The sequence below is a fragment of the Staurois parvus genome, unplaced genomic scaffold, assembly GCF_062004578.1.
Source record: "Staurois parvus isolate SC_StPar_1 unplaced genomic scaffold, SC_StPar_1.0 ptg001686l, whole genome shotgun sequence".
NCBI lineage: Eukaryota > Metazoa > Chordata > Amphibia > Anura > Ranidae > Staurois > Staurois parvus.
Window position 1 is genome coordinate 1 of NW_028319482.1, and position 23,849 is coordinate 23,849.

The window sequence follows — 23,849 nt, forward strand, 5'->3', positions numbered from 1 at the left end:
GACCCCATATCTCTCCATAAAGAGGACCTGTCACTAATTATTCCTATCACAAGGGATTCATTCATTCTTGTGATAAGAATAAGTGATTAAATTTTTTTTTTTAAAAGGAACAGTGCAAAAAAAAAAAAAAACATTAAATACATTTTCAAAAAAAAAAGTTTAAAGTGCCCCCTGTGCACACGTAGAGGTGAACGCATACGTAGGCCATGCCATGCGTATGTAAATGGTGTTCAAACCACACACGTGACGTATCGCCACGAACGTCGGAGCAAGAGCAATAATTACGCACTAGAGCTCCTCTAAAAATTTCTACAGGTTAGTAGTGTAAAGTTACAAAGCATCATGGAGATTTTTAAGTACCGCAGTTTCATGCCATTCCACGAGCATTCGCAATTTTAAAGCGTGACATGTTGGGTATCTATTTACTCGCCGTAACATCCTCTTACATATTTTACAAAACTATTGGGGTATGTATTGGTTTTTTTAATGTGTATTTTTTTTTTTTATTGCGAAATAATGCACAGAGGTAACATATACAGATTACAATCGGTTCATGTATACAATTTAGTAAATGCCTGTATCCCTAATGGGGTGTACATCTCAAGCATATTGAATGTCATCAATTAGCATGGCTTGAAGTAGAAGAAATTTACACAAGTGAAACAGAAAAATTAGAAGAGAACATGTTCCAAGCACGAATCTACATATTATAGTGTGAACAGAACAGTTGGGTACAGAGATCAGCCGATCCTCATATGATCATGTTTAAATACAGAGTGTGATGTAATGCAATACAAAGTAGGAGGATGGTGGAAATAGCGGATGATGAGGCATCTACCCCTGGGGGTGGAAGCTAAGAAGCTGAAGTTGTATCTATGCGTCTACTGATATTCTAAGTTCATCTAGACTTAAAAAATTGGAGAAATAAATTTGAGAATGTAGGATAGAGCGAGGTAGGAGAGAGAGAAGAAGAGAAGGAAAGAAAAAGAGGGGGGAGAGAGAAGAGGAAAAAAAAGGGGGGGTAGGGTATTGGGGGAGGAAGGGTTGGCAGCTGCAACTGCTCCGGGTCAAACCGTGTTAAATAATCCGAGTAGTAGTCAGAGGTCCCATATGGCAGTCTAGGTAGGCATGTGTAGCAGTCTCGTATATAGGTCTGATTCCAAATATTTATACCGTAATTTTCCAATCTCAGTAAGGCTAGATGCGCATTACACGTGTGACACATGAACGAAAGAACGTAATCCTAGCGGTAGTCGAGTAATGATCAAGTGGGCGAGGAGGTGGAGTCATGCAATGTATGTGTATGTATGTAATACACACACACACACACACCCCTGGTCAAAAGTTTTGAGAATTACACCAATATTACTTTTCACAAAGTGTGCTGCCTCTGTTTTTATGATGGGGCAATTTGCATATACTCCAGAATGTTGTGAAGAGTGATCCGATGAACTGAATTAATTGCAAAGTCCCTCTTTGCCAGGAAATTGAACTTAATCCCAGAAAAAGAAAACATTTCCACTGCATTTCAGCCCTGCCACAAAAGGACCAGCTGACATCATCTTGGTGATTCTCTTAACACAGGTGTCAGTGTTGATGAGGACAAAGCTTGTCTTGGAAATTCGCTTTAACGAATTTCTCCTTACCGTGAGTACTCGCAGTTGGATGCGCAGAAATCCCCCATAAAGCTGTGCGAATCTCGCTTACCACGACTGCAGCTAAACTACACGATTCCTGCCCATCCAAATACTTTGGTTCTGTTGAAATGTAGGTGATTGGAGCTCCGTTACCCTAGAATGATCACACGACACTCTAAGGCTGGTTGCAATCCACATAAGGGCTGATTTTAGACCCAGCTCTCTGTTTTATTAAAAATACACACATGCCCCCCACATGAATAACGTCAATCCCCTCCCACCGAACAATGCAATGGGGATTGCCTATACAGAGGATGTACATTCCAATTGGAGCATAGCCTTTGCTATTATCTATCACTGGTCCTCCTACATGAGTCTTCTGAGGTCAGCAGACTTCCTCCCCTTCCCCCCTATGAGCCATCTGAGGTCATATTTCCTGTCCTACTAGCTTCTATTGGTATGCAAAATTCTCTGCACAAGCACTCCCTAAAAATATCAGTCTGTACCTGGATGGGCCCGATACGATCTTTATTAAAACACATCCATCCGAGATACAGTTCAGATTAGTAATGGGTTGTAAGATATGCATAAGCCTACACACGGAGTTCACACCGCTTGCGCATTGCGTTATGAAGCCCATGTGGTACCATGCTGCTGATATGTGGATACAGGCCCACGGTCTACTGACAGCAGCATTCGCATGGAATGCCGTGGTGGTATACACGCCGGTCTATAAGCGCAGATCTGCCATCTCATCCATTACCAAGCTGAGTACTGTAATACATACATTGTACATGCGCATGGCCCAATTGCAGCCTTCAGAGCTTTAATTAAGCCACACGAGAGACATATGAATAACACGAATATATGACACATTTAAAGTTCGACCAACAATACAAAATTTCCATGACAAGCTGGAGATCATTCTATCATGCTGACTGAGTTAGAATAATGGACTGGAAGCTTTAAAAGGAGGGTACTGCTTGAAATCATTGTTCTCCCTCTGTTCACCATGGTTACCTGCAAGGAAACACATGCAGTCATCGTTGCTTTGCACAAAAAAGGATTCACAGGCAAGGGTAATGCTGCTACTAAGATTGCACCTAAATCTACCATTTATCAGATCATCAAGAACTTCAAGGAGAGAGGTTCAATTGTTGCGAAGAAGGCTTTAGAGCACCCAAGAAAGTCCAGCAAGCGCCAGGACCTTCTCCTAAAATTGATTCGGCTTCGGGATCAGGACACCACCAGTGCAGAGCTTGCTCAGCAATGGCAGCTGGCAGGTGTGAGTGCATCTGCATGCACAGTGAAGCAAAGACTTTTGGAGGATGGCCTGGTGTCTAGAAGGGCAGCAAAGAAGCGACTTTTCTCCAGGAAAAACATCAAGGACAGACCGATATTTTGCAAAAGGTACAAGGATTGGACTGCTGAGGACTGGGGTAAAGTCATTTTTCTCGGATGAATCCCCTTTCTGATTGTTTGGGCATCCAGAAGAAACTTTGTCCGGAAAAAAAAGTGGAGCGCAACCATCAGTCCTGTGTCATGCCAACAGTAAAGCATTATAAAGAACACAGCCATGAATAAAGAATGGTATATAAACAACCTCTGAGCAACTTCTCCCAACCATCCAAGAATAGTTTGGTGATGTACAATGCCTTTTCCAGCATGATGGAGCACCTTGCCATAAGGCAAAAGTGATAACTAAGTGGCTTGGGGAACAAAAACATCGAAATTTCCGCCCATGGCCAGGAAACTCCCAAGACCTTAATCCCATTGAGAACTTGTGGTCAATCCTCAAGACACAGTTGAACCAAGAAAACCCCACAAATTCTGACAAACTCAAAGCATTGATTATGTAAGAATAGGCTGCTATCTCCTAGATTGTAAACTGTAACGAGCAGGGCCCTCTGTTTCCTCTTGTACCAAATTGTATTATAACTGTAGTGTTTACCTTCATTTTGTAAAGCGCTGTGCAAACTGTTGGCGCTATATAAATCCTGTATAATATACCGTATTTTTCGCTCCATAAGACGCACCTGACCATAAGACGCACCTAGGTTTTAGAGGCAGAAAACAGGAAAAAAAAATTCTGAACTAATGGACTGTAGACATAGTACAGGGATGACCAGAGACTGCGGACACAGTACAGGAGATGACAAGAGACTGCGGACACAGTACAGGGATGACCAGAGACTGCGGACACAGTACAGGGATGACCAGAGACTGCGGACACAGTACAGGGATGACCAGAGACTGCGGACACAGTACAGGGATGACCAGAGACTGCGGACACAGTACAGGGATGACCAGAGACTGCGGACACAGTACAGGGATGACCAGAGACTGCGGACACAGTACAGGGGTGACCAGAGACTGCGGACACAGTACAGGGGTGACCAGAGACTGCGGACACAGCACAGGGATGACCAGAGACTGCGGACAGCACAGGGATGACCAGAGACTGTGGATAGTACAGGGGAGGACTGCTGACCTTTGGGGAGGGGGGGGGAGCGGGTACCTGAATTTGACAGGTACCCGCTCCCACTTCCGCGGAGTTGTTCTTTCATCTTACCTGTTCCTCTATCCAGCCGCGCGCTGTCTTCCCGGCTTCTGTAATGGTGCTCGGCATGACAGCCGGGTGCCCAGTGCGCATGAGCGAGAAGCACTTGCGCTTTGTGATTGGTCCGGCGGCTTCTGGGATCTGTCATGTGTCCCAGGTGCCGCCTTACCATTCACAAAAAGCACCGCTTCCTGCGCATACGCACTTGGCACCCGGCTGTCATGCCCACACTGCAGAAGCCGGGAAGACCGCGCCGCTGGATAGAGGAACGGGTAAGATGAAAGAACAACTCCACGGAAGTGGGAGCGGGTATCTGTCAAATTCAGGTACCCGCCCCCCCCCTCCCCAAAGGTCAGCAGTCATCTCTATAAGGTCCCGCTGTAGAGCTGAGCGGCCGGCCCGGTATTCTGACACGGCGGTAGTGGAAATACCGGACCGGCCGCTCCATATTCGCTCCATAAGACGCACTGACATTTTCCCCCCTTTTTTTGGGGGAAAAAAGTGCGTCTTATGGTGCGAAAAATACGGTAATTATTATTATCAGTCAAGATGTAGCCAAGACGTTTGACAGCATGCCAAGGCGGATTGCAGAGGTCTTGAAAAAGAAGGGTCAACACTGCAAATAATGACTCTGCATAAACTTAATGTAATTATCAATAAAAGCCATTGACACTTATGAAATGCTTGTAATTATACTTCAGTATACCACAGTAACATCTGTCAAAAAGATCTAAAAACACTGAAGCACTGTGAAAATTAATATTTGTGTCATTCTCAAAATTTTGGCCAGGGGTGTGTATGTGATATTTATTTATGCACTGCGATTGCTTAGCCTTGATGGCTGTATAAGCAAACATTTCTGACAGTTCTCGGCTGCATTCATGCAGCCACTGAGAACAACTGAACTCTATGATTTGGCTACAGCTGTCACATGGTACAGGGAGGCGGTGCTTGTCCCTTTGCCATGTGATCACTGTGACCAATCACAGAGATAACAGTAGTTCTCACTGGCTGTATAAAACACACATGAATGATGTGTGAATGGCATCCATGTTTACAACAGGGCTTGTGATTGGTCAGAGTGATCACACGATACCAGGGCAGAGCGCCGTTGTTCTGTATTTGGATTGGTGACACAGCGGTCACAGGATTGCGCCATGCACCAGGTATGTCCCCCCCAGATCGACGCTTGTTCTGCTCTGTCCTTTATATACAGTGGCCAGGCTGGAAGTGGTTAAGGTTTGTATACTTTGTGGGGCCAAAATTACACTACAACTGCACCGGAGTAGCACAAGAACCTATTCCAAAATCGAGCTGTGCTGAATCACATTGATGTAAACAGACACCATTGAAAATATGTGATTTCTTGTCATGCCAATATCTGCTTTTAAAGTTGCATTTTAAATCGCACTTGTGTGAAGCAGGCCTAAGTCTTGAGTTCACAGTACAGCGGTAGTTGTATAGTTCATTTGTAATGGGTACCCTTTCTAAATTTCAAATATGATATCAAGCATTCCTAATAGATAAATCCAGACTACACTTGGAAATATCTTCTCCTTTACGTTCTTTTAGTGATTTTATGAAAATCTGTTTGTCACATTCAATTAGGGATTATGCTGTTTTGCAGAAAACTTTTACATTTATTATATGAGGTAGCTGAAAATAAACTGAGTATATACAGGTGAAGGTAGGAAGGTTATAGTGATCCTATGTTCAATATGTAGTCATTTTGGCATTGTCCAAAATTGTCCCTTTATTATTGGCCACAATGTACTGAAACATCCGTGAAGGAAGCAGCCTTGTTGAAGGACATAGACAACAGAGCAGGAAAAAAGTTCAGCAGATACAGGAAACCTGGCATAGGCAAGTCCTATGGCTCTTGTGAATGATGCTATTATGTGCATAGGTTTATGAGTCATCTTCCGTTTCAGCCAGTCTTTCACCACCTTTATTGTCTATGTAAAGCATTGTTTTCTATTCGGTCTTCATTCACAGCTCACAAGTGGATGTATGGAGGTTTGGAGAATAATATTTTTCTGCAATACTTGGCTTGGGTTACATATCCTGTCGTCCTCATCACTTTCTCTGCAGGATTCACACAGATCATGGCGCCTCAGGCTGTGGGTATGTGCAATACTTAATTTGTGTTGAGTTATTAACTGTTGTATGAGACTTTTATGAAGATGTTTGAACTGAACGGCCTGAGAAATAGTAGTACAATTAATATTTCCTTCAAAACTTGAAAGTATAGGGTACTTGTTGGATAGCTATTTAGCAACCCCATTGACTTGCACCTTGTGGCAATAAAGAAATCCTACTGTTTAGCAGGGTAATTCATATCTCTTCGGTTTGTCCCAGTTTATTCACTTTAAAAAGTAAAACATTTTGTGAAATGTACTTGTTGTCGTCATTTTGCAGCATTTACTTTTCTCCTAGGACCAATAAAATAAAGATAATGTTTTTATACAATATAATATTTGTAAAAGTTGTACATACAACTCTATAAATATTAAGGCTCCATTCACACTTGTGCAACTCCAAAGTTGCACGAATTCTAGTGCAACTTTGGAGTGACACTCTCTAGCACTCAAACCTTTTCAAAGTCTCTGCAACTTAGTTGTATAGATATAGGTGTCATTGAAAACAATGGGTGCGACTTTGTGTCCAAAATCTCATGACAAGTCACACAAGTGTGAATGGAGCCTAAGGTCACCTGTAAGGCTAGGTTCACACCTATGTAGTTTGTGATTGACCTGTTTCTGCAGTGCGCTTTACGTTTTGACACATCTGCTTTTCGCTGCGTTTTTTTTTTTCTTTTTTAAATTTTTTTTTTTTTTTTTTCTTGTTGCTAGGCAGATTAAAATGCAGAAAAAAACACACTACATGCTTTTCTCTTTTCTTCAGTGTTTCCATTGAAGTCTATAGAGCCAAACATGCAAACTTACGCATTTAGAAAAATCCCTGACCATTTCCAAAAAACACACCGGGTGAAAACGCGGAGATGTGAATGTGTACCATAGGAAATCATGTTAAATGGACTGTAGTGCGTTTTTGCAAAACGCTGTGGAAACCGCTTAGGTGTGAACCTAGGGTAAGAGTCATTGCTGCAAGGAACCTTACAGGAGGATTCCTGTAGGATTCTTCTGTGGTAGGAACTCCAGGACCCTTTTGCTGCCCTTCTTTCTTTAGAGTTTCATGGCTAATTAAATTAAACGTGCTAGAAAAATACATAGCCTTTTATTGCTGAGCTCTTTGAAACTTGTAGTTGCCTGGCTTTCATTGTGATTGAATGATAAATGTTTGAGCCATTTAGGTCTGGCCTGTGTAGACCAGCTTTTTCTTGCTTAGACCAACTTTTTAATTTCCGTGGAAGTCCATGTTAATGAATTTTGAATGATCTCAGAAGTATTTAAATGAATGGCATTGACACAGACCCTTACCTAGAACAAGTGTGCAGAAAAGGAGTTTTTATGTACTTCATGTACTTTTGTTTGTTATGGTTTCGTGAGTCAGAATGTATTGAAGCTATTGCAATAGTATGGCAGTGTCAACACATTACAAGGAGAACTCTGTATTTTTCTCAGAACAGATTTACTTTAACAGTTGTGCCTTTTTTTTTTTTTTTTTTTTTTTTTTCTTTAGGGGTTGCTACAGGTATCCAGCTTAGCCAGAGAACAGTGTTGAACTTAGTATGTCTTTTAATAGCTTTAAGCTATTAAGCAGCGTGGCTAATGTCTTTCTTTTTACATTATTATATGCATGCATTATATGAATAGATCAGTCCTGGAGTATGCATGGTTGCAATGAGCCTACATGTTCAAATATACATACTGTACTGTCCCAACACTTTTTTGCCCTGGCTGCATTTGACTCTTGTGTGTCAATTCCAGGTACAAAGTGCACACGTGTCATTCATTTTCTTACTGAAATCAAGGTCAGCATCCAACCCTTGGACAGGTTGTGCCACTATCATCATAGTGTAGATACCACTGCTGAAAAGTTGCAACACTGGTCCTCACATATGTCTACAACAAACATCAGTGTAGCTCTCATCACTCCTAATAACATGGACTTTCACCCCCTTTTGGGTGGTTTGAAATGAACACTTGAAAGTTTTGTAAACTTTCAATAATATAATAGTCAATGTTGTATTCTCCCTGTGAAAGGCAATATAAACTGACATTTCACACATATTACAAGCATTATATTCCTGACTTTCGCCCAAACACTGAGACATTCGCAAAGTGAATGCATAAACTCTCTGCTTAATCTGACAATTGCTTGTTAAATTCAAACATGTGTTTTGCTCTTTTACTTTACACCACCCTCACCCTTTAGGAATAAATTGTTGAATTAATTTTCTTATGAGGATGATTTTTATTAACTGTCTCAAAAATGCAAATGCAGCTGTTAAAGATACAACAAAGGGATGCTAAGCGAGCGCTACCTTTAGATTTAGAGAGTAAAGATCAAGCTTCTGGAACACCAAAAAGGTAACCACAAGAAAACCTCCAGTACAATATATATCAAAGTGAATAGGTGCAGCGCTAGATAATGATGAATATATATGGTATATACTGTATTATACAATTTTAGCAAGTGCAAAATAGATAATATCACCTAATGGTGATTATTAGTGACTAGATAGTTCAAGGTGATAAAATCGTGTGGATCCTGAGGGATCCCAATTCCAGGTGTGCGGGTGTCCTGATCCGGGAGTGATAGATGATGTGATTCAAATGAATGAAATACGCACTCACCAGAAGTGCGTTTAAAATACGCAATATGAAATCCTGCATCATCAAGTAGTAAATAGGTCATCCGTTCCCAGGTCAGGTCACACCATGAATCGCCATCCAGGCTCATCAGCATAAAGGTTCCCTGGTTCGTTAGCATGTATCACCATCTGGGGTCATCTCTTTTCTGTATGGGCGCTGCGAATGACGGCACTCACTCGGAGAGCCCAATGAGAGACCACATAGCATGATGCTGTATAAGGTACCTTTATTCTAGATAGTGGGTACAATCAATAATATAGCAATAAAAAGGTACTGGAATATAAACAGAGATCCTCCTGCGCAAAAGGGAAATACACCTACTATAAGCTGCCAGCACTTAACCTGCTACCCAAACAGTGTATTAAAAATATATATATATAGTGCAGCGCTCAAACCTAACTCAAGTACTACAATAACTGTGCTCACATGCAATAGTGACACAAAATTAATCAAACTCAAATCATTAAGTTAAATATCCTTATTTATAAGTGCCACTCTATATTAATCCCTATCCCTTCGTGCCCACATAATCAAATAGATATATATAAAAATAAACAAGTTCTCCTTTAAAAAATGATTTATTTTCACAGTGCTCCAAGTGTAGTGACGTGACCACACTTTATATATTAATCATAAAAGTCCAAAGAAAATGTCCATAAATACTAATGGTAAATACATGCAATGTGCAAAAACAATTGTGCAAAACAAATGTGTTCTTGTTCCACAGCAGTGCCACTCTTCCCCTCCTAAGGCTAGATTGCCTCCTCACCTCCTTACACTGACCCCTAAGGGCCAAACAGCTTTCAGGATCAATCTGGATCCTTATCCCCTGGAGATCAGCACTTCTCCTGCCGTCGTGGATCACTTTAGGGTACTTCCATTACCCCCACTCAGAAGCCTCTAGAGAATAATTGCTCACCACCCAGTGAGCAGGAAAGAAGAATCCTCTAAGTGCAGTATTTAGAGCCAATAAAACACTTTAATGGTACTGTTCACAAACATATAGCCACTCACATATGTCCATATTCTTCCTTAGCCAGTATGTGGGTGTGCTGCATGTAATCAGAAGGACTGATGGCTATTTAAGGGAGGATAGACGTGCCTAGGGTAATGCCCAGAGGAAGTCACGAGTGACAGTGACGTAACGCGTAGGCACGTTAGCACGCCAACTTCCGGTACGCGGTGACGCTCTTCTGGCACCAGCCGCCATCTTGGTATACCCAGGAAGTCCTTCTGATTACATGCAGCACACCCACATACTGGCTAAGGAAGAATATGGACATATGTGAGTGGCTATATGTTTGTGAACAGTACCATTAAAGTGTTTTATTGGCTCTAAATACTGCACTTAGAGGATTCTTCTTTCCTGCTCACTGGGTGGTGAGCAATTATTCTCTAGAGGCTTCTGAGTGGGGGTAATGGAAGTACCCTAAAGTGATCCACAACGGCAGGAGAAGTGCTGATCTCCAGGGGATAAGGATCCAGATTGATCCTGAAAGCTGTTTGGCCCTTAGGGGTCAGTGTAAGGAGGTGAGGAGGCAATCTAGCCTTAGGAGGGGAAGAGTGGCACTGCTGTGGAACAAGAACACATTTGTTTTGCACAATTTTTTTGCACATTGCATGTATTTACCATTAGTATTTATGGACATTTTCTTTGGACTTTTATGATTAATATATAAAGTGTGGTCACGTCACTACACTTGGAGCACTGTGAAAATAATTATCATTTTTTAAATGAGAACTTGTTTATTTTTATATATATCTGTTTGATTATGTGGGCACGAAGGGATAGGGATTGATATAGAGTGGCACTTATAAATAAGGATATTTCACTTAATGATTTGAGTTTGATTAATTTTGTGTCACTATTGCATGTGAGCACAGTTATTGTAGTACTTGAGTTAGGTTTGAGCGCTGCACTATATATATATATATATATATATATATATATATATATATATATATATATATTTATTATTTTTTTTTTTAATAAAAAGGTACTGACCATGTATTCAGGATGGCCACCAGCGGTGGTCAGATGTCCGGTTGCTGTAGCCCTTCTGACGCGTTTCGTGCAAAGCACATAGTCATAGGGAGAAAGGGCTTAATTTTTGTAAGCCCTTTCTCCCTATGACTATGTGCTTTGCACGAAACGTGTCAGCGGGCTACAGCAACCGGACATCTGACCACCGCTGGTGGCCATCCTGAATACATGGTCAGTACCTTTTTATTGCTATATTATTGATTGTACCCACTATCTGGAATAAAGGTACCTTATACAGTATCACGCTATGTGGTCTCTCATTGGGCTCTCCGAGTGAGTGCCGTCATTCGCAGCGCCCATACAGAAAATAGATGACCCCAGATGGTGATACATGCTAACGGACCAGGGAACCTTTATGCTGATGAGCCTGGATGGTGATTCATGGTGTGACCTGACCTGGGAACGGATGACCTATTTACTGCTTGATGACGCAGGATTTCATATTGCGTATTTTAAACGCACTTCTGGTGAGTGCGTATTTCATTCATTTGAATCACATCTATCACTCCCGGATCAGGACACCTGCACACCTGGAATTGGGATCCCTCAGGATCCACACGATTTTATCACCTTGAACGATCTAGTCACTAATAATCACCATTAGGTGATATTATCTATTTTGCACTTGCTAAAATCGTATAATACAGTATATACCGAATATATTCATCGTTATCTAGCGCTGCACCTATTCACTTTGATATAAGCTGTTAAAGATAGTTTTTCATTATGCTAGAACAACGAAATATGCATGTTTTCATAAATAGGCTTTTAGTCATCCTTGAAATAGAAGTACAGTAGCTGTTCCAATGATTTTGCCCTGTTACACCTGTCATCTGTTCTAATAGAAATCTTTCAGCTATACCCATGCTAGCCTGTTTGTCTGCTTTCTTTTGGTAATCCCTAAAATTGTAACAGTTCAGTGAACCTGAATCCTTTTAACAAATATGGTGCTAGGGGCAGGTGTCACCAGAGTGCTTCATAGCTTATTGCAATCACTGCTACCATTTTGTGTCACAAATTGTTACATGCCTTTTTCCTTCAGTAGACACTTGCTCATTATCACCTTGTTATATCTTTTCTAGGTTCTGGTATTCCGGAGATGAAAACCATCTTGCGTGGTGTGGTGCTAAAAGAATATCTTACCCTTAAAACATTTATTGCCAAAGTCATTGGACTAACTTGTGCCCTTGGTAGTGGAATGCCACTTGGAAAAGAAGTGAGTGTGGTGCTTTTAAGGTGTTTTTAAGCATTCAACAACTTCTGGTTTATTTGGTTTGTGCCATACTTATCGTAAAGGTGTATCCTGCTGACTTCTAATTAGAAACCCAGATGAGTCCCCCACATATGCTCTGTTGGCATCATTTATAATGCTGCTAGAAGTAAAATGTGAGTGTTCCAGCAAAGGGTGAATGTGGAAGGCATTATAGATGTACTGGATTCGTTTCAGAGTTATCCAAAAGAAAGGATGGGTTACAAGAAGTATACTGTAATTATAAAGCAGCCCATAGATTATTTGTTTGGAAGGAAAGAAAATCACTTAATTCCTCCAACACAGTGTTGATGGGGGAATGCCCTCCGCAGCATTATTGTGTTCTGCTGACGGGGAGGGGGGATGCTCGGGGTGTCTTCCCGGTGGGCAGAACAAAATGGCTGCTGCTCGTGGCTATAGCTGCTGGCAGCAATCGAATGTAAAAAAAATCTGACCGGCTGGTTGTATCCAAGTCGATCGATGGATCAGCCTGCCCATACATGGATCAAATCCCAGCCAGTTCCTGGTTAACTGGCCGAATTTTGATCCATGTATGGCTGGCTTAAGGAGAAAACTCAGATAAGAAACATGACCTTAGTTTACTAGAAACATTACTAGTTACCTATGGCAATAATAGTAATTGTGATACCAGGGAAATATCCGACATATAATATTAGGAAAGTTTTATTTTAGGACCTGTAACAGGTTGTTAACCTTTTACTTGTAGTGAGATGCTGGAAAAGCAAGACTCATGGGGGCAGAATGATCTGCCAAAGGGAAAAATACTAAAAGAGGATCTTCACCTCTGGGGCTAAATCTACTCCTAACCCTCTTATTTTGATTGCTGGGTTGAGCACAAATAACATATCACCTCCATCCAGCTAATACAGAATTGTCCTACACCAATCCACTGAAAGCTGCAGCACTCCAGCTCCCATGCCATGCCGCCATCTTCTTTGCAGAATTCTTCATCAGGGAACCGGCTGTCTCTTCCACCTTCTAGCAGCTTGCCCCTGATGACGCTTCACTGCAAATACCCAGGGTATTCTACATAGCCTCAAACCCTCCTGATAGGTGTGGCATATCACTGGATGTTATGCATGAGGTTTGGGGGAGCGGGGTTGGGGAGAGCAGTTACTGCATTCTTTTCTTGGTTGATAAAAGCAGAAGCACAGAGTGTGTTCCAATAAGAAAGTGGTAGAGCTTACTACCGCTTTAAAGCCCGGGAATTACAAAAAATACTATCCCTGCAGTGGGGCTCCCTCACTTTGCAAGGGTTAAATACTCATGAACTCTAGGGGTTGAGAAAAAAGGTGTATTACTTATCATTCCTCTGCTCCGTCTTTTGAACCATCCATTTCTGTCCATACGTACTATGTAGGGCTATCGGCCTTGCGTTGTAGTCGATGGCATCATTTGTGTGACCACTGGCTGGAGCACTTCAAAGACAAGATGCCTCTGGGGACCAGTCACACACATTGAAAAAGCTTGCTGGAGTAAGGTAAGTATTCTACATTTTTCTTCATCCTCTAATGGTAATGGGAAATTACCCTTGCAATGCTTGGGGGGGGGGGGGGGGGGATTGCTGGGTATGGTACTGCAAGGGTAGATATTTTTTTTAATTCTTTGATTTGGGTGTTAAAACATTCATATATTTTACTGTTTTTAAGCTGAGGTTCAGCATTTCCATGACCATGACTTTTTCAACGTTTACTCTGGACAAACCCTTCAAATAATTTTAAGGTCACAGGGATTCCTGCATAAACATTCCACCTTATTATTCTGTTTGACAACTCTGAGCATGGCCATCTTTTGTTTATATATAATACGGTAACATTTTTTTTTAAAAGTAATCTTTACATTATAAAGGCTCACGGCATACGTTTTAAAGCATCAGCTGTTATTAAACTGAATATAATTGAGAAATTATTGTGTGCCATATTCCGTCATATCATTAAATGAAAGACCGTAATTGAGCCTTGGCATATGGCGTGAGAACTTGTAATAAGTCCTGTGCTTTGTCTAAGTCTGCATGCCATGACCTAATTGTAAGCAAACGAAGGAAATGCAATTTGTCATTTGAGGCTGTACATGGGATTTAAAGGATACATATACTTTTAACAGAACACCCAAAATCTGCACCTCCCCTTCCCTCATCAGTTTTCTAAATATATATGTTGAAGTATGGTCTTGTGTTAGACATGGAATAGATACAAATTATACTTTCTCAAGATGACAAAACTGAGTGAAGGTAATAGTTTTGATGGCTAACTGCTGTGTCAAACATAGCAAAATGTAACCACTTAAGCTTTGGAAGGTTTTACCCCATTTATGACCATGCACTGCGCTAGTTTAACTGCCAATTGCACACTCCTGCAACACTGTACCCAAATGTTTTTTTGTTTTTTTTTCCTTTCCACACAAATAGCGCTTTCTTTTTGTGGTATTTGATGAGTTCTCTATCTTAATTTTTTTATATAAACGAAGACCAAACATTTTGGAAAAAACACCCAATATTTTCTACTTTGTTATAAAACATATCAAAGAAAATAAATCAAAACATTTTTTTTCCCCATAAATTCAGGCCAAAATGTATTCTACTACATTTGGTAAAACAAGAAAATCCTAACAAGTGTATATTGGTTTGTGTGAAAGTTATAACATCTACAAATTATGGTATATATCCTGGAATTTATGCAGCTATGATGCTATACTGGCAATGGCGGTGATCAGTGACTTGTAGTGGGACTGTGATAGTGTGGCGGACAAACTGGCGCTAGCTGACACTGGCTGAGAGTTACACTGACTGACACTGACATCAATAGTGACACTAATCGGTGATCAGTGCTAATACTGTACACTGTCACTGTACTAATGACACTGGCTGGGAAGTGGGTTACCATCTAGGGGCATTTAAGAGGTTAATTGTGTTCTTAACAGTGTGTAATGTGTGTAATATGTGCTGCTTTTACTTTAATGTATGACTGTTTATTCTCTTTGCTTTGCAGGGAGAATAAACAGCCAGATCACTGTTCCCTGTTTTGTAAACACAGAACTGTGTGAGATTGGACACTGCCGATCATCTGATTTAAGCCGTTATTCATTGGCTGAAATCAGCTGCCAAGCTTGTGCTGTGCCCAATCACAGCATGGGCCTCCCAAACCCGGAAGTTTGGCCACAACATACCAGTACGTTGCTCAGCCTGCTTGTGCTGTAAATGTACTGTGGGTGGGTGGCAAGTGGTTAAAGGCACAGGTCTCTTCGAATAGTCCCTTTTTTTTTTTTTTTTTTTAATTCTTTATTTAGAAGGTTTGCATCCAAAAATTACAGTTTGAACATAAGTGGTATGTTGGTACATCTGGTGCGGCAAACATAAATGTAATGCATACAGTGAAACGTATGTAAGAAATTGTTTGATCAGAGGTTGTGTTTCTCGAAGGCAGATAGTGCTAAAATAAAACAATTCCATATAACTGGGAGAATTTTGCAACTTTGTGGTAAGAAATATTTAGAAACAAGGTGGGTGCTGCCTGTCTGCTATACTGTCAGTGAAGGAGCTCTCCAAAAACATTTTTTGGTAATTTTCCTAGGGCAGAAATTGGGAAAGGAGTAAAAGGGAGATGTGTAAAGAGGAACAAGGGATGGGAAGGGGAGAGAGAGAAACAAAAAAAAAAGGGGGGGGGGAGCAAGGGGAGTCACAGAGGGAGGCGACCGGGGGTATGGTTCATGAGCTTGCAGATTGCAGAATTTGTAAGTATTCCAATTTAATGTGTGTATTCATTAGATTAATGGAAGGAAAGTTCCTTTTATTGAAATATTGTACCTTGAAAGCTTGCCATGATTTCCATTAAGTTAGCAATTGAACTCGAACTTGGCCATCTTCCCAGTGCCTTGGTAAATAATGGGCATTGCCAGCTCAGCAGTAAGGATGCTGTTTGAGAAGGCCAAGTTTCCTAATAGTCATTGCCCTGGTCATGACGACTGTTTGGGCGAAATGCGTTGGGCGGATGTTTAGTGGAGACGTCATCACACCTGCTGGGGAGCGCGATGCTATTTATACGATATGCCTGGATTCTTTTCTCTCAATTGTAAGTAGATGTCTTATTTAAAAATGTTTTTTACTGCTATACGTTGAGCGATCCCCTTCCTTTTGCATGGTATATTTGAATCAACTTTGCTGGGAGCTGGATGATTTATTCTTTGGTGTAAAGTTGCGTTTGGAGCATCACTAGAGTATGATACCTGTAGCCATTTGGTATGCTGACTGACAGTCCATTATTTGAAGCTGAGCGGTGACCTATTCATCCATCCATTCATCCAATGAGGGTTCTTTCCCTTAAGCGGATTTAGACCTTCTGTATATGGGTTTAAACCTTTGGTAAGAGGCTTTAATATTCCGCTTGGTGGAGTGCTCAGTGGTGAAGAGTGGAGGCACAGGATTGCTGCTAGATGCACAAGGAGAGACATTGACACAATTCTAACTTTTTTGGCTATATACACCACCACAATGGATTTGAAATGAAACAAACAAGATGTGCTTTAACTGCAGACTGTCAGCTTTAATTTGAGGGTATTTACATCCAAATCAGGTGAACGGTGTAGGAATTACAACAGTTTGCATATGTGCCTCCCACTTGTTAAGGGACCAAAAGTAATGGGACAGAATAATAATCATAAATCAAACTTTCACTTTTTAATACTTGGTTGCAAATCCTTTGCAGTCAATTACAGCCTGAAGTCTGGAATGCATAGACATCACCAGACGCTGGGTTTCATCCCTGGTGATGCTCTGCCAGGCCTCTACTGCAACTGTCTTCAGTTCCTTCTTGTTCTTGGGGCATTTTCCCTCCAGTTTTGTCTTCAGCAAGTGAAATGCATGCTCAATCGGATTCAGGTCAGGTGATTGACTTGGCCATTGCATAACATTCCACTTCTTTCCCTTAAAAAACTCTTTGGTTGCTTTTGCAGTATGCTTTGGGTCATTGTCCATCTGCACTGTGAAGCGGCGTCCAATGAGTTCTGAAGCATTTGGCTGAATATGAGCAGATAATATTACCCGAAACACTTCAGAATTCATCCTGCTGCTTTTGTCAGCAGTCGCATCATCAATAAATGCAAGAGAACCAGTTCCATTGGCAGCCATACATGCCCACGCCATGACACTACCACCACCATGCTTCACTGATGAGGTGGTATGCTTAGGATCATGAGCAGTTCCTTTCCTTCTCCATACTCTTCTCTTCCCATCACTCTGGTACAAGTTGATCTTTGTCTCATCTGTACATAGGATGTTGTTCCAGAACTGTGAAGGCTTTTTTAGATGTCGTTTGGCAAACTCTAATCTGGCCTTCCTGTTTTTGAGGCTCACCAATGGTTTACATCTTGTGGTGAACCCTCTGTATTCACTCTGGTGAAGTCTTCTCTTGATTGTTGACTTTGACACACATACACCTACCTCCTGGAGAGTGTTCTTGATCTGGCCAACTGTTGTGAAGGGTGTTTTCTTCACCAGGGAAAGAATTCTTCGGTCATCCACCACAGTTGTTTTCCGTGGTCTTCCGGGTCTTTTGGTGTTGCTGTGCTCACCGGTGCGTTCCTTCTTTTTTAGAATGTTCCAAACAGTTGTTTTGGCCACGCCTAATGTTTTTGCTATCTCTCTGATGGGTTTGTTTAGTTTTTTCAGCCTAATGATGGCTTGCTTCACTGATAGTGACAGCTCTTTGGATCTCATCTTGAGAGTTGGCAGCAACAGATTCCAAATGCAAATAGCACACTTGAAATTAACTCTGGACCTTTTATCTGCTCTTTGTAATTGGCATAATGAGGGAATAACACACACCTGGCCATGGAACAGCTGAGAAGCCAATTGTCCCATTACTTTTGTCCCCTTAACAAGTGGGAGGCACATATACAAACTGTTGTAATTCATACACCGTTCACCTGATTTGGATGTAAATGCCCTCAAATTAAAGCTGACAGTCTGCAGTTAAAGCACATCTTGTTTGTTTCATTTCAAATCCATTGTGGTGGTGTATAGAGCCAAAAATGTTAGAATTGTGTCGATGTCCCAATATTTATGGACCTGACTGTGTGCATCTGAGAACAGAGCTTTTTATGTAATAATTTGTAAATAGAAATTTTTTTTTTTTAATATAATCAGTGACTTGAAAAAGTATTCATACCCTTTGAAACTTTCCACATTTTGACATATTACAACCAAAAACGTAAATGTATTTGATTGGTATTTTATGTAATAGACACAGTGGCACATGATTGTGAAGTGGAAGGAAAATGATAAATGGTTTTCAAATATCTGAAAAGTGTGGCGTGCATTTGTATTCAGCCCCCTTTATTCTAATACCCCTAACTAAAATCTAGTGGAATTAGTTTCCTTCAGAAGTCACCTAATTAGTAAATAGAGTCCACCTGTGTCTAATTTTATCTCCAGTACAAATACAGCTGTTCTGTGAAGCCCTCAGAGGTTTGTTAGAGAACATTAGTGAACAAACAGCATCACGAAGGTTAAGGAACACACCTGACAGGTCAGGGATAAAGTTGTGGAGACGTTTAAAGCAGGGTTAGGGGTTAGGTTATCAAAAAAAAATATCCCAAGCTTTGAACATCTCACGGAGCACTTTTCAGTCCAACATCCGAAAATAGAGTATGGCACAACTGCAAACCTACCTAGACATGGCCGTCCACCTAAACAGACAGGCCAGGCAAGGAGAGCATTAATCAGAGAAGCAGCCAAGAGGCCCTTGGTAACTCTAGAAGAGCTGCAGAGATCCACAGCTCAGGTGGGAGAATCTGTCCAAAGGACAGCTATTAGTTGTGCACTCCAAAAATCTGGCCTTTATGGAAGAGTGGCAAGAAGAATGCCATTGTTGAAAGAAAGTTTGCGACAAACCTTTTGGGGGGACACAGCAAATGTGGAAGAAGGTGCTCTGGTCAGATGAGACCAAAATGGAATGTTCTGGCCTAAAAGCAAACCGCGATGTGTGGTGGAAAACTAACACTGCACATCACCCTGAACACACCATCCCCACTGTGAAACTTGGTTGTGGCAGCATAATGTTGTTGGGATGCTTTTCTTTAGCAGGGACAGGGAAGCTGGTCAGAGTTTATGGGAAGATGGATGGAGCCAAATATAGGGCAAACCTAGAAGAAACCCTGTTAGTCTGCAAAAGACTTGAGACTGGGGCGGAGGTTCACCTTCCAGCAGGACAATTACCCTAAACATACAGCCAGAGCTACAATGGAATGGTTTAGATCAAAGCATATTCATTTGTTAGAATGTCCTAGTCAAAGTTCAGACCTAAATCCAACTGAGAATCTGTGGCAAGACTTGAAAATTGCTGTTCACAGATGCTCTCCATTCAGTCTGTAAGAGCTTGAGCTATTTTTCAAAGAAGAATGGGCAAAAATGTCCTTCTCTAGATGTGCAAAGCTGGTCGAGACATCTCCAAAAAGACTTGCAGTTGTAATTGCAGTGAAAGGTGGTTCTACAAAGTATTGACTCTGGGGGGGGGGGAGGGGGCTGAATACAAATGCCCGCCACACTTTTCAGATATTTATTTGTAAAAAATTTTGAAAACCATTTATTTTCCTTCCACTTCAATTATGTGTCACTTTGTGTTGGTCTATCACATAAAATCCCAATAAAATACATTTACATTTTTGGTTGTAACATGACAAAATGTGGAAACTTTCAAGGGGTATGAATCAGGGTGGATTTGATTTAAATCACTAGTGAAAAAGGCTCGATTTAATCATAATTTTTAAAGAGCCACTGTCCTCTCTGTCCCGCAGAGGCTCCTCCTCTGTCCTAGTATTGACTCACTGACAGTCCCATTCACTTTAATGGGATGGCTGTGATGTGGCGGTGACACAACAAGGTGAGGGATGTGGCAGCAGTAGGTGAGTGGATACCCGCTAATAGGCGCTGCCATGATGGATCTAAAATAACAGATGCTCTTTATATGTAAGGAATCTGACTCATTCTTGCTGGTAGTTAGAATCTTTAATATTTGCAAACCAAGTGAAGGTTCCCTTTTTAGAATAATAAGCTGTCAAGTTAGTAAAACAGCGATATCAGAACCGATTTTAGGTTAATCACACATAGTTGTAGAACTACTCAAATTCTTTTATTTCATGTTTTTTCTCATGGTTACTGTGAAATTGTGTGAATGCATCAATGCAGTGCATGTTATCTCAGCTTGCAGAGCTATTCATTGAGTTTACGAAAAATATAAATATTGCAGAATATACAGCCTCATGCTACATAACTAAATTACATTTCATGCTGAATAAACTAAATTATTAATGTATCTTAAATAGAAAACTATATTTAGATAGATTTTTACTCCAAAAGCATTTTATTAAAATAAATTTGATAGAAATAAAACAAATCCGATTTAAAAAAAAAAAAAAAAAAAATCAATTTTTATCCACCCTGGTATGTATACTTCAAGGGTGTGTGTGTGTGTGTGTGTGTGTGTATATGTATATATATGTGTGTGTGTGTGTGTGTATATGTATGTATATGTGTGTGTGTATGTGTGTGTGTGTGTATATATATATATATATATATATATATATATATATATATATATATAGATAGATGGATAGATAATGCGTGTGTACACATTTTACCTTTTTTACCTTGCATTTCTATTTTAAACGGAATGGGTTGTTTTAACATGTAAGGGTTAACACATACTTAACCAAAAATTAAATATGTGGTCAGATTTGGCAGGATTTTATGCAAGTTGTTTCTTTTTCAGTCATTTATTGGTCAAGCCACTGAATTGGTGCAGTCAGTTCTCTTTAATGGATAATTGGACCTGTTTTTATACTGAACAGTTTTTTTGTTGTTTTGCCGAGATCTTTGTAACAGGATATAAATACCCTGGGCCCCCTTTTCCAATAGAGAGCTTCTTTGGAAAAAAAATAGTATCTTAAATACTTACACCAGACCTATTAGTGTTGCCTGTAGAAGGTGAAAACCTGAACTGTATTGTGAAAAATTGGTATTGGGAGAGGCTAATAGGAAGAACCTAGGAGATATAAATATATGAGCTGCCATTTCTTGTTACCTTTTAGGCGTTGTTCACACAAATGCAGTTTGCGTTTGATCCGTTTCTGCAGTTCTCTTTGCAGTGCCTTTTGCGTTTTTGCACACATGTTTTTGTAAGCATTTTGTATTTTGCTTTTTTATGATTTTTTTTTTGGCCAACTTGTTGCTGGGCAGATTATAAAAAATGCATGAAAACCGTGTAAACGCACTACATGCGGTTTCTGCTGCTTGTCCATTGAATTCTATTGAACCAAAAACACACTGTTTTGCATTAAAAAAAGTCCCTGTCCCTTTCCAAAAAGGCAGTAGCTGAAAAACTCAGATGTGAACATGTCCCTTAGAAAACCATGTTAAATTGACTGTAGTGTGTTTCTGGGAAAAGCATTAAAAAATGCATTGGTGTGAACCAAGCCTAAAGTTGCTGACTCTGTGGCCATCATCCTGTACGGTGTGAACTATCTAGTAGGTCACTGACTTGAAACAATCATGTATGATGGCTATATGCTTGTTGCAGGTCATTGACTCGGTAATGGAACCTCAACCTTTTTGAGACGTGTTGCTGCTGTCAATTTAAAAATTGACCTTATTTTTTTTTTTTTTTTTTAAATCGGGCATTTTCTTAGTTTAAAGTGGTTGTAAACCTCAGCCATCTAATATGAACAAAACATATCTCTGTATAGTGTGTACTTGTCTCAATCCAAAGCACTAAATGTAATTTCTGTCTGTTGTCTCTTTCCTCTGCCATCAGCATAAATTACTTCTGACCAGCTTTCCTGACACCAAGAGAAAAATGGTGACGGGAGGGCACAGCCTGTGATTTACAGTCTTAGCTCTCTTCCTGTGTGCTGTGTGAAGTGGGTGTATCCCTTCCCTTCAATCAACTCTCAGAGCTCTCCTCACTAAGTGTAGCTTAAGCTCTCCACCCCCTGGTTTTCAGAGCTCTGAGATCCTGTGTAAATTCTGCACTTTGGATGTAGGGGACAAAGAGCTGCAGATAAACAGATTCAGCTTGCGTAGGAGGATTTGTTTCATCTGTGTATCACCTGTGGCCAGTCAGTTCACTGGATATATGTAATAGTTTACAACCACTTTAAACTTTTGATATGTTTTCTATTGTGAATAAAATGAGTTTGAGATTTTCAAATCATTGCTTTATGTTTTTATGTAGACTTTACACAGCACCCAACTTTTTTGGAATTGGGGCTGTAACTGTAGGTAGGAAAATCTCCTTTAACATAAGAAAAAGGGCACTAGGGTCCATAGTGAAGTATAATTGGGGTGGTCATTCACTTAATGCAACAAACATCCTCCTCTTTAGGTGGTGCAAGGGCAATTTGCCAGATTGTAGTGCAAATAGGTGAAGGAGAGAAAGATTACCATATCAGACAAGGAGTGTAAGTGGATTTGTACAAAACGTACAGCTGTGTGTTCTATATCAGGTGATAGGGGTATGTTACCACCTGTATTCTGGTCAACTGGAAGAAGTTTGAGAGCCTGTAGGGTGCTTCAAGAAGTTCGCCAGAGATTTGGGAGCATCTCGTCAAGGAGCCGGATTTGATCAGGTGGTTGGAATCTGTTTCACAGGTCAAGAGTGGGGAAGAAACAGTAACAGTTGGGGCAATTTGTGGGAGCTTCAAGGTCTTCAGTAGTTGCGGGATATCTGCCGATGTCAAAGGACGTGGGCTTTATCCTCCTTCCTGACTTGCCCTACAGGCAGGGTTTTCCCTTCCACCTGCAAGTTGTGCTCTCGTAGAAGAGTACGCATTGGCTTCAGAGCTTGACGTTGGTCTAGGTGTGTTAATAAACGTCTGAGAGCAAACTTATTGCTGCCCCATGGAAGTTGATAGGACCCAGCTGTCTAGCTTTTTGCATAATGGTCTTCTCTTGTGTGGAAAAAGTGAATTCGGCAAATCACATCACTAGGTCGAGCTAGATGTGTACTTATTGGGTGTTTCCTGGGTGTCAAATCTTTCACTGAGCTGGCATGGCAACAGATAGGTCTGGATAGGAGGCCTAAAGTGTTCAGTGTTGAGAAAGTGGAGCTGTGTCTTTAAAATCTGGGCCTTTGCTTTATCATTCATGGGTGCGGACATAATTCTCCATCTCATGTCTTGTCGACAGTACTTGGATGAACTCTCTCCAGTCACAATTTCACAAAAGAGGACTAGCTTGGACTTTACCTGGCTATATATGGCCCCCAATATTGACCAAGTATCTGGCTACTTGGTGGAATGATACCACATTGTCTTACTATTTTGCGTCTAACTCCATTAATATTGAGGAATCAATTCATATATGTGTGGCATGGACAACTAGAGCTTAACTGACTGATTTGTTACAAGTGGTCGCTTGTCCGCGCTGGCCTTCTGGGATACATATAATATTTTACTGGATGTCCTGACGCTCCAACAGATTACATTGTTGTAATGTAGTCTATATGTGTTTGTTTTATGGTAAAAAACAAGCACTGTGTCCATGTACCTTATGAGTACCTTTTTATATATT

General features: G+C 40.7%; 1 protein-coding gene across 2 annotated transcripts in view; it reads left to right on the plus strand.

The window, feature by feature from the left end:
* The first annotated feature begins 5,133 nt into the window (after nt 1-5,133).
* Nucleotides 5,134-23,849, plus strand: part of LOC149434759 (chloride channel protein 2-like) — a 224,962-nt gene continuing 206,246 nt past the window's right edge. The window contains exons 1-2 of one of the 2 annotated variants that reach the window (XM_089663427.1): nt 5,134-6,321; nt 12,102-12,235. In XM_089663427.1, the coding sequence (XP_089519553.1) occupies nt 6,108-6,321; nt 12,102-12,235 (348 nt within the window). In that variant the 5' untranslated portion in view covers nt 5,134-6,107. The remainder of the gene's footprint in view (nt 6,322-12,101; nt 12,236-23,849) is intronic. The other variant, XM_089663428.1, reaches the window with a different exon arrangement.